Source organism: Chionomys nivalis, chromosome 4 (genome assembly GCF_950005125.1).
Source record: "Chionomys nivalis chromosome 4, mChiNiv1.1, whole genome shotgun sequence".
Lineage (NCBI taxonomy): Eukaryota > Metazoa > Chordata > Mammalia > Rodentia > Cricetidae > Chionomys > Chionomys nivalis.
Genome location: NC_080089.1, coordinates 114514501 through 114529560, shown reverse-complemented (window position 1 = coordinate 114529560; position 15060 = coordinate 114514501). Strand labels below are relative to the sequence as shown.

Genomic DNA, 15060 nt, shown 5'->3' with positions numbered 1-15060 from the left:
ACAGCGAAACAACCAAGGAAACTCGGACTTTAAGAGTCTAGAGAGACCATCTCGCCTGACACGGTTCAGCCTTATAAATCCGCCACAATAGCCATGGGGTGCAAATGTTACACCTTTTAAAGAGCTCTGAATCTCTTTATGGCTGGGACTCTAAAGACAGTTCACAGAGAAACATCACCATGCCTCCCTCAACCTCCAAACTGCGAGGGTGGGAGCTGAGGTTTCCAAGTCGGCCCCATCCCGGCCCAGGCTAATGTCCTACAGAGACGAGGCACCCCAGCCTCAGGCAGCAGGAGGTGCCTGTTGGGAGGCCAGTTACCATTTCTCTGAGCTGACACTGCCCTACTCCACAGCTGAGGGCCTGGGACACACCAGCAATGACTTAGACATTTCTAAAGTTACCAGGTCTGGGCCTGCCTGCTCTGGAGGCTCCGGAATGAGGATGAATGTGGAGTCCTTGCCAGGACCCCACTACTCAGAAATCCCTGCTAGAGGACAGGCCGTATCCCAGCCTCCCGGAAACCTCTATGCTGCTGCCGCAAACCCTCTCAATGTGAAGGAGGCCGTGTGCTTTCTTTTGGCCTCCTGCCACACCCTTACCACATACACGTGGGGGCAATGGTACCCTAGTTCCTCTGTTCTGGGAGGCCTCAGCTTCTAGATGCCCCCTCAGCTTCCCTGCTCAGGTGACTTTCCAGACGATACACTTCCCATCACGAAGATGGGGATCTTATTAGCCTAATGTCTTCAACGCTAGCCTGCATTTGCCTGACTACACGTGACTGTACGGTGTGGCCTGGACACGTACTTACACTAGATTAGAGACCGGGAAGAAATGCACAAGGGCCAGGCATGGTTGGTTCTCCTGCCACCACGGTCCTGAACTCTGACATCTCTCTGCATCCCCGACTTTCTCACCTGCCTTTCTGACCTCCAGCCAGTTAGGCTCCCAGAAGACCATGCAGCACGGCTTTGTGCTCCATGTACTTGGCATCATGGACTCTAGAGTCACTGCTACCACTAACCCAGAGACTAAGGACATAAAAGGGTATAACAGGAAGAGAAAGACCTGCTGGGTGGTAGTGACACACGCCTTTAATCCCAGTACTAGGAGGCAGAGGCAGGTGGATCTCTGTGAATCCCAGGACAGACAGGGCTACACAAAGAAATCCTGTCTTAAAAATCAAATAAAAGAAAAAAAAGAAAAAGAGTGGAAAGACCCACAGCACTGATTGGGATTCCCTTCTGTGTGCTGTGAATATCTTTTATTACCACTGGTTAATGAATAAAGCTTTCTCAGCCAATGGCTTAGCAGAGCAAAGCCAGGTGGGAAATCTGAACAGAGATATAGAGAGAGAGTAGGTGGAGTCAAGGAGATACCATGTAGCTGCCGAAGGAGACAGATGCCAGAATTCACCAGTAGGCCACAGCCTCGTGGTGATACACAGATGAAAAGAAAATGGGTTAATTTAAGATATAAGAGCTAACTAGAAATATGCCTAAACTATTAGCTAAACAGTGTTGTAATTAATACAGTTTCTGTGTGATTATTCAGGTCTCGGCAGCGGGGAACAAAAAGAGCAGTCTCTGTCTACACAGCACAGACCTTCTGGGTTGTCCACACTAATTCGAACTTGGGTAAGTGTATGTTTTTGTAGACCTCATGAGAAGCAGGATGAAGTGTTCATCTTTTAAATCCATGTCCACCCTTGTGACCTCTACTGACTACCTCTGAAGACCTGGGAACAGTCACACAGCCACAGATGGGACAACCACTCCTAAAAACTACAGTAATGGGGGTCATGAAGACTGTGCTCATGGCCTCTGAGCAAAGCAAAGCCTACGAGGCAGAGTGTGAGCAGCTGCACTGCAGAACCCCTGAGCACCCAGCTGTCTCGGGGCTCAGCAGCATCAAACCATGGGGGCCTGAATGCCCACTAAAGACCAGACACCCCACTCCTTTTCAGTAAAACAAAACAAAGCACAACATTGTGGGGGCTAAGGACATAGTTCAGTTGGCAGAGTGATTGCAATGCATGCTAAAGCCCTGGGTCCCATCATGAACTGAGCACAGTGGTTCATATGATCTCAGCACAGATTGCCTATGATCTTAGCACTCTGGTGGTAGATGCAGGAGGATCAGAAGTTCAAGGTCATTCTGGGCAACCGGAGACTCTGTGTCTACCCTAAACAAATTCAGAACCAACATCTACAGACACTAAGGGTCTAGAATACAGAGGGCTATACTAATCTAGCCAAATACCTGAAATCTTCATTCAAATAAAAACCTAAACACCTGATTCTGCTTATCTAGTCTTGAGTAGGAGAAATATCCTGTGCACAAAGCTGTGGAAGTGGGCTGGGTAAAGCCAAGGTCATGGGGCTGGCCCAAGCAAAGCCCAGAAAGCCTGAGTCATGCAGCCTTCATTGGGCAGTTCAGGAAGCACGCCCCATAGAGGGATCCGAGGGATCTGGGAGGAGCTGGGGTGACCTCCAGTCTCCCCAATTCCCAGGAAGACCCTTTTGTATACAAACACAAAAGCAGTTGGCCCCAGCATCTAGCACGTCCTGGGCTTAGTCTCCAGCAATTCCCACAGTTGTGGCCACATAGAGCTCTCTCAGCTACAGAACAAAAACATGTAACCACCTCAAAGACAGAAGGGAAGCAGGCTCCATGGCAGTAGCTTGCCTTCTCTGTAATGGGCCCAGTTGTTTGACCCAGGGAAACTGAAGCCACTAAGCAAATACGGGGCCGAGGAAGGGGACCTGGAAGTAGAGCGGAGACTTCTCTGCTGCAGCAGGGTTGCGATGCTTGGCTAGCACCACACGCTTTCATTCCTCAAGTCCTGGGCTCGACCCTCCAAGGTGGTAGCGTTTTTCCTTGGTTCAGGGGCTGGTTTCACAAACCCTGCCTAAACAGAAGGTCATTCCAAGATGAGGAGAAACACGGGCTTCAAATACCTGCAGTCGACCTGAAGCTAGTCAGCTGTGATTGACATTAGAAGGCCATGGAACCGGATGCTAGGGTAAGCACTTAGAGCCACAGAGGACAATGGCGTGCACACACTCCCCATAGGATCTCACTTCTATTACACAGAATGTAATTTTTCCAAAGCCAATTATGTCTTCTCCTCTTTTTTTGTCTGTGTTAATTACACATCATTTGAGGCTTCATAAAGACAATTGCTTTGGGGTATATTGTGTACTTTGACATATTCATTTCCTCCCATTTCCACATGTTAGTCTCCTCTCCCTTTTCCCCAACTAAGCTCCTTCCTTCCTTCAGTCTGTCCTATGCTTCCAGATAATACATAGTCATGCATATAACCGTGTGTGTGTGTGTGTGTGTGTGCGCGCGCGCACGTGTGCACAAGCATGTCATCAAGAAATGATAAATGGCTTAGTAACTGAACATTAAACAGTGATTTAGGAATTAGTGCTTGTAGGAATACAGGTGTGTCTACGGAGAATTCTAGAACCTAGTGTGCAGCTGTGATGCAAACACTGGCCTAAAACAGCCTGAGCAGAAGGGGTTATTTCACCTTACAGCTGACAGTCCCTCATTGAAGGAGGCTGAGCAGGGACAAGGCAGGAGCTGATGCATGGTCATGCAGGAGAGCTGTTCTCTGGCCTGCTTCCCCGGCTTGCTCAGGGTCTTTCTTCTAGAGCAAGGACGCCTGCCCAGGACGCACTGCTCACCATGGGGTGGACCCTCCCACATCCCTCAGCAACCAAGACAATGAGCAGACATGTCTACAGGATGACCTGATAGATGCGATACCTCAACTGAGATTCTTTCTTCCTAGCTATGTCTAGGTTTGTGCTAATTTGACAAAAATTAACTATGGCAACCTACAAATAAGATAGAAAGCGTGTTGTTCATCTTTATAAGTCTGGCTTATTTCACTCAATATGATGATCTCGGGCTCCATCCACTTTCTGTAAAATCAAAGAATTTCACTTTTTAATGGCCCAACTAATATATATGTATTGAAATATACGTGTGTGTGTATAAATATATATATGTTGTAAGCATATACATTTATGTATTCCTTTGATGGGCATCTAGTCTGTCTTACATCTTGGCTCTTTGGACAGCGCCTCAGTGAACAGGAATATGCAGATGTCCCTGCGGACTGCTGACTTAGCGACCCTCATGTAGTTAGCTGGGAACAGGACAGGCTACTCATGCAGTAGCTCTATTTTAGCTTTTGGCAAAGCTAGTGTGTAGGTGTGCACATGTGTGCAGATGCCCTCGCCCGTGTATTCACGTGTGGAAGCCAAAGGTTTACGTGATGTGTCTTCCTTGATCATGTTCCCCCTTTCTGACAGGATCTCTCAATGAGCTCAGAGCCCACTGAGGTGGTTAGCATGACTGCCGAGTGAACCCCTACCAGCTGACTATCTCTGTCCCCCATATCAGCGCTAGGGTTACACACATGCACCCCACACTTGTCTTTGCATGGGCACTGGGGATCTGAAGTCAGCTCATGCTTGCACAGTAAACACACGAACCATGAGGCCATGTCCTGCTCAGAATTAGTCTTCTTAATGCACCGATTTCAAAATCTTTTTCCTCTTGTTCCTAACTCAGCCAGGAAACAAAGAGTCGGGGTCAAGGAAAACGGCTTCCCAGGCTTAAATCATTTCCAAACATCCCCAAGGAGTGATAAATTTCTTCGTAACTGAAAATAAGACAGGAATTTAGGAGTCCATGTTATCAGGTCTTTAGTAATAAAACGAGCATTTACCTCCCCCAAAAGGAAGGAAAGATAAACTAATTTCCACTCTGACGGACTTCCATCTAAATGAGAAATTCGGGGTAACGCTATAAATAGTGAGGTTGGAGAGGAAGAGGAGAAACTTATCTCAACAGTTCCTGAAGAGACTCTGGCAATTCCTGAAAGTTGACTGCATGGAGAACTTAAGGAAGAAGGGGATTTGAAGAGGAGAAAAGAGCTGTTGAGAATATTTGATAGTTTTGACCTTTTGCATTCATACAGATCAGGGCGCCATTGTCCATGGCCAGCGGTTTACCTAAAGCCGCGCAGCTCAGTAGCTTTAGTCAGCAGTGACGGGAGTGGCTGCTGGCCTCCAGCCTCCGTCTGCCACCTTTAAGGCTTGTTCTTCCAAAGGAAGGTTTATTTATTTTTTTTTAATTTTTTATTTATTTATTAAAGATTTCTGCCTCCTCCCCGCCACCACCTCCCATTTCCCTTCCCCTCCCCCAGTCAACTCCCCCTCCCTCATCAGCCCGAAGAGCAGTCAGGGTTCCCTGTCTTGTGGGAAGTCCAAGGACCTCACACCTCCTTCCAGGTCTAGTAAGGTGAGCATCCAAACTGCCTAGACTCCCACAAAGCCAGTACGTGCAGTAGGATCAAAACCCAGTGCCATTGTTCTTGACTTCTCAGCAGACCTCATTGTCCGCTATGTTCAGTGAGTCTGGTTTTATCCCATGCTTTTTTAGACCCAGGCCAGCTGGCCTTGGTGAGTTCCCGAAAGATCATCCCCATTGTCTCAGTATGTGGGTGTCGGGGCAGACGGCTACAGTGGAATATTATTCTGCATTGAAGTGGAGAGAAATGTTGATACATTCTACGACATAGAATATACCTGGAGGTTACTGGGCTAAATGATGTTAGCAAGTCGATTCTGCTTGTGGGAGGGAGCCAGGGTAAGGAAACTCGGGGGGTGGGGGAAGAGGGCATTTCAGATGGGAACCATGAAAGGGTTCTGGAGAGAGGCAGTAGGGACGGTTTGCCCAGTGCGAGTGGCATTGAGGCACACTTCAAAAAATGACTACCATGTTAATTATTATGTATATTTTTGACAATAAAAATTACAAGGAAAAGAACTGGAGAGATGGTTTAGCTGTTAATAGCAAGATCTTACTGCTCTTGCCGAGAACTGGAGTCAGATTTCCAATTCCAGGGGATCCAACGTTCCCCTTCTGGCCACCACAAGCACTGCACTCAGAAGCACATGCCTACCTACTGACACACACGCACACAATTAAAAATCAATATTTTTTAATTACAAAATAAAATAGAATTTTAACACATTAATAGTTGCTTCCACCCAGGGTCTAGTGAGCAATATTCTGTCTCCTCCAACTCCCTGGGCATGAGACAGTCACGTTTCAGGGAGAGCTCCTGCTGAGAACTGAACAGAAGTCAATGTTGTGGCTGAAGCAAACATACTTATGAAATAACCAATGATGAACAGCTGCGCTATCAAAATTAAATGTAACTAAGGCTGTCTGCACTCAGTAATGATGGGGCTTGCCTCTGGAGTACCTCTAAGATTAAACACACACACACACACACACACACAAATCCCGAAGTGTGATCCTGAAGAGCCATCAGCTTCGTAACATAAAAATTAGAGACCTTTCCCTGTGATGGTTCAAGGCCCCCACAGACCACAAAGAAACCAGCATGCCCACGGAAAAGGGCCACATGGCGAAACCTACGCTGCACAGAAAAGGCCAACAACTCTCCGAGCTCAATACATCCTTAATAAAGCCTTCACCCACTTCCCTTGAACCTCAGTTTTCTCATCTCTACAACTTGGCTATGAACCCTGACCCCATGCAGACAGGGTGACACATGCCTGTAGCTGTAGCACCCAGGAGGCAAAGCCAGGAGCCTCGCTACACAGTGGGTCCCGGGGCAATCAGGGCTTATGTGGCAGGACTCTGTCTCATAAAACTACAAGAAAAACGCTGACCCCAAAGTGATGTGATCTTAAGTACGATCACAAATTCAAGTGCCTGCCCCAACTCCCAGCACCTGAGAGGTGTTTAATAATTTTCAGGTGACTTCCAGTCTGGGCATTTCCAGAGAACATTCCTCAAGACACTCAGCCACACAAACAGGCACCTTTAGGACAGACTGGAGAACGTGGACATCTGTAATGTTAGAGATGTAATTTAGACAGTAAACCTGCACTGTGTGTGGAAACTTATTTGACATTTAGAATCCAATTTTGCCCCAAAAGTCTTGGCTCCAAGAAGAAACTTAGAATTCTTGAATTTCAGGGCCACTTTCAGAGACCACTGACCTCCTTTCAGCCCTGACTGTCCTGTGGAGCCACTCTCCATTTCTCATGTCCCGTGTTTCATGTGTGTGTGTGTGTGCGTGTGTATTGATCTGTGTGTTTCTGTGTGCATGTATGTGTCTGTGTGTCTGTGTGTGTGTCTCTGTGTGTGCATGTCTATCTGTGTGTCTGTGTCTGTCTATGTGTGTGTCCATCTGTATCTGTGTGTATGTCTATGTCTGTCTGTGTATACATGTCTGCATTTGTGCCTGTGTGTGTTTTGTGTTGTCTGTGTCTGTCTGCATGTGTGTCTGTGTGTGTCTGTCTGTGTATGTACATGTTTATCTGTGTGTCTGTCTGTGTTTGTGTGTGTGTGCACCTGTATATGTGTGTCTGTCTGCCTGTGTGTGTGCCTCTGTGTGTGTGTGTCTGTGTCCATCTTTGTCTGTGTGTGTATTTGCCTGTATGTGTGTGTGTCTGCGTCTGTCTCTTTCTACATGTATGCCTGTGTGTGTGTGTGTCTGTGTCCGTCTTTGTCTGTATGTGTGTGCCTATGTGTGTCTGCGTCCATCTGTGCCTATCTGTGTCTGTCTGTGTATGTGCCTGTGTGTGTGTCTGCGTCTGTCTGTGTCTGTCTGCATGTATGCCTGTGTGTCTGTGTCCGTCTTTGTCTATGTGTGTATGTGCCTCTGTGTGTGCGTGTCTGCGTCTGTCTGTGTCTTTCTGCATGTATGCCTATGTGTGTGTCTGTGTGTCTCCGACTATGTGTGTATGCCCATATGTGTGTGCACTCATGTATGTGGAGGTGAGATGATAGCATCAGGGGTCTTCCTTAGTCACCCTTCACCCTCTCTAGGACAGAACTCTCACTGAGCTTGTAGCTCTACAGACCAGGCTGGGGGGCCAGTGAGCCCCAGGGATCTTCAGAGCTGGAATACAGATGTGCATTTTGAAACCAGCTTTGTTTTTTCAAACATGGGTTCTAGGGGATTGAGTGGGGTTCTCATGCCTATCTGGCAAGCGTTTTACCAACAGAGTCATCTGTCCAGCCCCAGGACCCTCCTCTTAACTGGACAAGATTCAGAAGAGCAGCCTCTTGTTTAATTCACTGTATTTATTTGAGATGATGTTTGTAAATGCTCTTTGGAAAGCAGAAAGCCCTGTGCAAAACCAGGGCTCATTATTTAATAAAATGAATGGGGCTTCTACTTGAATTTTTAAATGGATGGGCTTAGCCCTTTACAATCCTTTCTAAAACAAAAGAAAAACCCACCCAAAGCTCAACCGCTTTTGATTTGTAAATGGATCATGATTGATTTTTATCCCCTGCTGGGTCCTGGTCTTCAGCATTAAGAGGAGAAAAACAATTGTCTTCACGACTGAATGCCTTGGTCTGGTTCCTTCACTGGGCATGACCACTGCCTTAAGAAATGCACACGAGGAATAAAAGGCCAGCTAGCTGCTCTGAAAAGTCTTTAAAAATTAATATTAAAGCACAGTACAATGTGATCAATTCAGACCCCTTTAATACTGACAAACATTTGTACACCGCAGAGGACTAACCCAACAGACCGCACAAGGAAGATCTTCCGAGCTAGTTCAGAAGTATAATCCAGGCACGGTGGCACACTCCTGTAATGCCAGCATCTGGGAGGCTGGGGCCGGAGGACAGAGAATCTCAGACCAGCCCCAGCTTCACAGAGAGGCCTGACTTCACAGATCACTCTAACGGGACTCGGCTCTCCGCCCTTAGTTATCAGTTCACTAAAGGAGCGCCCACTGATCACCCTCTGAGAATATTACATGCCTGGAAAGCTAATCAGAAAATTCCCATCACCTCAGACCCCTCATTAGGAGGTACCATCTCCCCAGTTTACGGGAGAGGACACAGAAACTTTGTTCGTGTAAAGCCACCTAATTTGAAAGGCGGAACAGACACTTTTCAGTCATAGGGATGCTTGATAGCACCGCATCCCAAAACACAGCTGGCACCATCGCCGCTACTAGCTACTTTTCTTTAAAACAAAACAGACTATATTTACTCGTTTGTTTATTTTCTTATGATTTGTGGGGCAGAGGCATGTGCACATGCTACTGCACATATTTGGAGGTCAAAGGACAACTTACAGGCACCAATTCTCTCCTTCCACCATGAGGGGCCTGGTATTCAAACTCAGGTGGTCGGGTTTGGCAGCAACTGTCTTTGCCAGCTGAGCATCCCACTGGCCTCTGACTAAGATTCTCCAGCAGTAAACACTCTGTGAATTTTACCAGGCTGCTCTGGAGTCACCCCAGACTCGTGAGATTTTCCCATCGTGATAAAAAGATGAGTTGTTGACAGTCTGCTGCTGAGCTCTGGCTTCTCTGGTCTTGATGAGTTCAGGGATAACAGATACAGGCAGTGTCTGTACTTGAGTCTATCACATGTACTGATAGACTGTTTTGGGAGGCTTAAGCATACCCTGGTGTGGTAGCTGGAGACATAGTTGGGGGATCTGATACCTCTGACCCCTGACCTCCTGGGGCACTTGGACTCACACGCACACACCCACACACAGACACGTGCTTACAAAGAAACATTTCCGGTGAATCTACAGTCACTAACACTCAGCAGTGCCCACTCTATTTCTCTGGGAGTCTCCCCCAGTTACCCCCCCCCTTTGTTCTCATCTTCTCCCATATTCCCACAAAGACAGCATAGGGGCACAATGACACCATGCTCCTAAGAAGCAAGTGTAAATATCACATGCTGCTGAAGGGGTGCACTGCTGGTTTATCTTACGTGATGGCCTACTCTCTCTCATTTCTGGTTCCTTCTGTGGTTCCCGATCTCAACAGAATATTTTGGTAGCCTCTCCCATCCAACAGGGAGCGCCTGAGCGGCCATGAGGAAAACATCCTCTGCCAAACCCAAGACCACTATGTTTTAAGAAATCAAAAGCTTGAGGAACAGGAGAGATAACTCAGCAGTTAAGAGTGTGTACTGCTCTCACAGAGAGCCCAGTTCAGATGACTCAAAACCACCTGCGAATTCAGCCACAGGGAATCCCGTGTCCCCTTCTGGCTTTCATGGGCACCTTCACTCCTTTGCATGCACACGTGTGAGTACATGCGCATACACACACACACACATACTTAAAAATAAAATATGTCTTTCTCGTTTGTTTGCTTTTATTTAATTATTTATTTGTTTTTTTGAGACAGGGTTTCTCTGTGTAGAACTGGATGTCCTGAAATTCATTATGTAGACCAGGCTGGCCTTAAACTCAAGAATCTACCTACCTCTCTCTACCTTCTGAGTGCTGGAATTAAAATCATGTGCCACCACCTCTCAGCAATTAATTCTTTAAAAAAAAAAAAAAAAACAATAACAACAACAGAAAAAAACCTCAAGACATTTCAAAAGGTGACCATCCTCAGAGACTTTATCAAACTAACCTTCCCATCTTCCTAAGATTTCACAGCGGACCTGCAGGAAGCCCTATGAGGAACCAGCACTACAGAACAACAGGTCGGCTTCCTGAGCCCTGTCGTCTGAGCTTTCCCGTGAGCTCCCCCATAACAACCGAAAGAGGAGGGGAGGCATGCCATCACCCACTCCCACTGCAGAGCAGGCAGGAGCTTTAACTATGCCAAGGAGGAGGCAGTGTGGTTCATTAGCCTCCAGCAAGCCTGCCTCAGCTGCTTCTGCATTCTGTCATTGTTCAGAAAGAGCCTGGAAACAGGACGCTCTCCAGCCCCCGCCCTGCGCAGGCTGCCGCAACTCACAGTAGCGTTCCTCCGGCCTCACTTTCCTGACTTACACAGACTGTAAGTCACACAAACCTTAATCAGGTTTCAATTCCCTTAATCATACAATGAAATAATCACACAATGAATTAATGCCTCCTGGAGCTGGGATGCTGCTCACACCCTTGGGGAGAGGTACCCAAAAGAACATGTGTAGGTGGGGAAGTCAATCCTACACAGCACCAATGTTCAGACATGGGGTTTCCTATGTTCTCTCCTGCAAGTGCAAGATTTCTGTGTGTGTGTGTGTGTGTGTGTGTGCATGCATACATGTCAAGGCCCAAGATTAGTGTCAGGAATCATCCTCAAGTGCCCTTCTGCCTTATTCACTGATGCAGGGCCTCTCAATCAAACCCAGAGCTCATGAATGCAAGGGCCTCTCAGTCAAACCCAGAGCTCATGAATGCAGGGCCTCTCAGTCAAACCCAGAGCTCACCACACAGCTAGTCTCACTAGCCAGGCTCCTGTGGGGACCCCACTTGCCTCCGCCTTCCAGTGTTATACCACATTCACCTGGCATTCGTCTGGGGACCTAAACTCTGGTCCTCGTGCTTGGGTGGCAAGCACTTTAACCACTGAGCCACCTCCCCATCCCTCATGCATGTGCTCGTACCCTTTCCTCGGATCCCTCTGTCACTATCATCTCTCATGGCCCCTCCCCATGCCCACTGGGTCTCTGTCACTCCTCACATACTCTCCCCCTCTCTTCTTTATTCTACTCCTGTGCTCCACTGCCCTCTCTTCTGAGACTGTATCTGTCGGCTTTTGTCTATCTGATGCCTATCGGGCAGTTAAGAGAACTAACCGGGCTCTATCCCTGAAACAGTCCCCTTACAGTGATTAATGAACCTTGCTTAGTGCCTAGCTCACTGGCATCTAACAAGCATGTTACCATATGTAATAAGTTCAGCATATTCCATGTTCGCAGATATATGCCAGCACTGCTCTAAGAACTCAAAAGTATTGATCACTTAAGGCAGACACAGAATTAAAATCTTCATCAGTAGTCAATGAGAGGATGTTGTGGAGGTAGGAGTGAGACTCTGGCAATTGGAGTTCTGAGCTTTTTGTTCCAGACACTGGGTCACCACACCACGAATCACCAAGTGAAAACTCCCACTTGCATAACAAGCTTATCTGCATAACCACGCTTATCTGTATAACCATGCTTATCTCTCTGGACCTGGATGCCTAGCGAGCCCGCCTGGGCAGCTTCTGAAAGGTTCTGTTAAACACTGAATGCTTCCATTGTCCTTAACCACAATGTGATTCCCCACCTGCAACAGGGAGCTTGCATCACTGAGATTTTCCACATTAAGAGAAAATCGTGATTGTTTTAGGAACCCAAGTTGGCTTTGTTCGGAGCTCAGAACAGGGAAGTGGAGGTCTCCAAAACCAACAGTGCAGGCAAGGGCCCTCTCACTGTGGCCTGCCCCCCGCCTAGTCCCCTCTCACTGTGGCCTGCCCCCCACCTAGTCCCCTCTCACCGGTCGTCTTCTAGAGAGATCTGAGCATCACCAACCCTCTCGTTTTACAGACCCAAGAACACAGAACCATTGTCCAGTCTTCAGTTGTCTTAAGCAGCTGCTCTTCGTCTCAGGACTCCCTAGACCAGCCCCACCCCTCACTGTTTGATTTGCCAAAGTACAAATTAGAATGTGTATCTGTCCTTAAGAGAGAAAGCCAGGTGGGAGTAAAACTTGCTAATGTCTTCTCTGGCTGCATCTGATCATGGAGTCAGGAAATCGAGAAAGCACGAGGCCTGAGTTCCTGAACTGAGCCCGGCGTCAGTTAGCTACTTCTGCATAAGGACTGAGAGTCTTCACGGCAAATGACCACAAATGTCGGTTTCTCACTAGTGCAGCTATGCACAGAGCTGGGGTTCAGCTTACAAGGGTGGCCTCTGGCTACAAATTGAAGTTATGTCTGTTCTATGTGTTTCTGTTTGGGACCCGTGAGTGGTTTGGGATGCAGGAAGTGCTGAGATAGGTGTGTGGGAACCCAATCTCCTGGCTTGGTGCTCATGTGCTCCCACCCTTGACTGATGACTTGAATTTATTTATTTGTTTGTTATTTGTTCATTCATTCATTCATTCATTCATTCAACTGAGATGGGAACTCATGTACCCTAGATGAAATTTTTCTTCCCATTAGTACAATATTAAGGCAAACAGGGCCAGAGTTCAGCCTTCCCATCTGGCCCAACTAGAGCCAACCAGATGCTGAAGCAGAGAAGATGGCTATGAACGTGGCCCATCTTCCACCAGAAGAGGGCCCATGCCTCGTGTCATGTCCTTGCTGGCCTTCCTGGGAGAACAACTCACAGAACATCCTGCTTGGGCCTTCTGAGTTCCACACGGTGCCGTGCCCGCCCCCATAAGACAAAAATAGTTTGCAATATCCAGACAGTGTCAAAACCCTGTCGACGGTCATAAGTGCAAAACCTAAGAAAACCCAGGTAAACACCAGGCAGTGTGGACCTCGCCAGGGAGACCTCTTTTCAAACAGGTGAGAGGCAATTAGAAACTGAAGAGTCTTGCACTTAGAGAGTGAGCTAGCTCAGCTCACCAGGACAGGCCTCGGAAAGGAGGGAGTGGAGCTCCCCAAGAAGCATCTAAAGCTCAGACTCAATTGGCTGAACAACGACTAAGCTTTGCCCAAGCATCTGCAGTTCTAAGCAGGGCACTGGAGAAGACCCCAAGTGCGCCCTGCACTCTCATGGCATATCCGTGTAGCTCTACTGGTCTCAGAAGGGAACATGGAGGGTGGAGCTGAAGAAAACCTGCAGCCAGAGCCCACCAAGCTGTGCTAGAGGACCCCAGCCTGTGTGGAGTTGTATAAGTGTCGGGGGAGGGAAATTCACATTTATTATTGTTCAGCATGAAAACGTGTTGTTACGCAGTGATAGCTGACTGATACTAAGTGTTCCTCAGACCCAAAGGCTGTGTCACTGTCTGGTTCTAGGACATTCAACAAGAGTCAGAAGTAGGGTATCACGAGATGACTGAATGATGGAGCTGGGCCACAAACTTCTGCTATACTATTGTTTTATGGATGCTGGACTGTCCCTTTACCCAGCCTAGAACATTCAGGAGTCATGTGGAAGTCCAGTGACCATCCTGACATTGCAGCGGCACTGTGGGCCAGTTCTTGAGATTTGTGATAAGAAAACTGGGTTCAGAAAAGGACGGTGAGTTTCCCATGACCCAATAAAAACCATCAGTGCCAGACACCTCAGAGAAGCACTGGATCCCTCGGCTAAAGTTTGTCTCTGGGACATCGTAAAGGGCACCATGGACTCTGTGCCAGGAGTAGGCAGGCCTGGACAGGGCCTGGACCACTGTCCCCTTTCTAGATGCCTCTTCCCTGGACACGGCTTTGACGCCAGAATCAATCTGAGGACAGATAACCCTGCTCACTGTTGGCGTATGGAAATCCATGGAAATGCTAAGGGGGTGATGTGGAGAAAGAGGCTGGGGGCTGTGGAAGTCACCCAATGAGGAGGGCACGGGGGGAATCCCCACTCACCTTCATAGCAGGGGATCAGCTCCTTGCCTTTGGCCTGGAGGTTAGACGGGATGAGGTAGCAGAATCCATGGGGCAGGATGTGGTCTGTTTCATAGTAGATGTTCTTCCAACGATGGGCACAAGCCTAAAGGGACAGAGAGGGAATAAGAACAGAAAGTTCACATCAGTGTATCAGAAAAGCAGAATGAAAGAGAACAAGCGCCTGGCAGGCCACTGGGAGGAGAGAGACAGTGAGTCAAAAACAAAACAAAAAAACGACTATCATAGCTGGAACTGAGCATGGGGAGGAATGAAAGAAGACAGTAGTCTCGAGTCTGGAGAGAGAGAAGTGGTTTCCATGCAGAGGACAGAGGGTGGTACAGCACTCTCCACACTGGGCATAAGAGGAAGGAGCTTCCAGAAAGAGGATGCGAGAATGGAGAGAGGTTTGGAGGCTCCAGGGGAAGAATGGTGAGCAGGGAAGCTAAAGGAAGAGAAGAAGGACAAGGCAAGGAGACATTGGGAAGAGGAGGAATTATTCTTGGATTTTGACCTGCAGAGACATTCAGCATGCACCTCTATAACCGGAAGTAGGTGTTTGCTGCTGGCCCATCTACTGAAGTAATTTAGTGCCCAGCAACACACATCTCAAATGAACCCTTAACGAGCTTTGGGAAGTGCACACCACTGTGTCTCTAAACCTTTAGTGAAGATGGCTCCCCAGTG

The 15060-nt window shown here is 47.8% G+C and overlaps 1 protein-coding gene across 1 annotated transcript in view; it reads right to left on the bottom strand.

Annotated features, from left to right (window-relative positions):
* Itga9 (integrin subunit alpha 9) overlaps positions 1-15060 on the bottom strand; it is a 306519-nt gene that overhangs the window by 262731 nt on the left and 28728 nt on the right. Inside the window, exon 4 of the mRNA XM_057767071.1 lies at positions 14356-14479. Within this exon, the coding sequence (XP_057623054.1) occupies positions 14356-14479 (124 nt within the window). The remainder of the gene's footprint in view (positions 1-14355; positions 14480-15060) is intronic.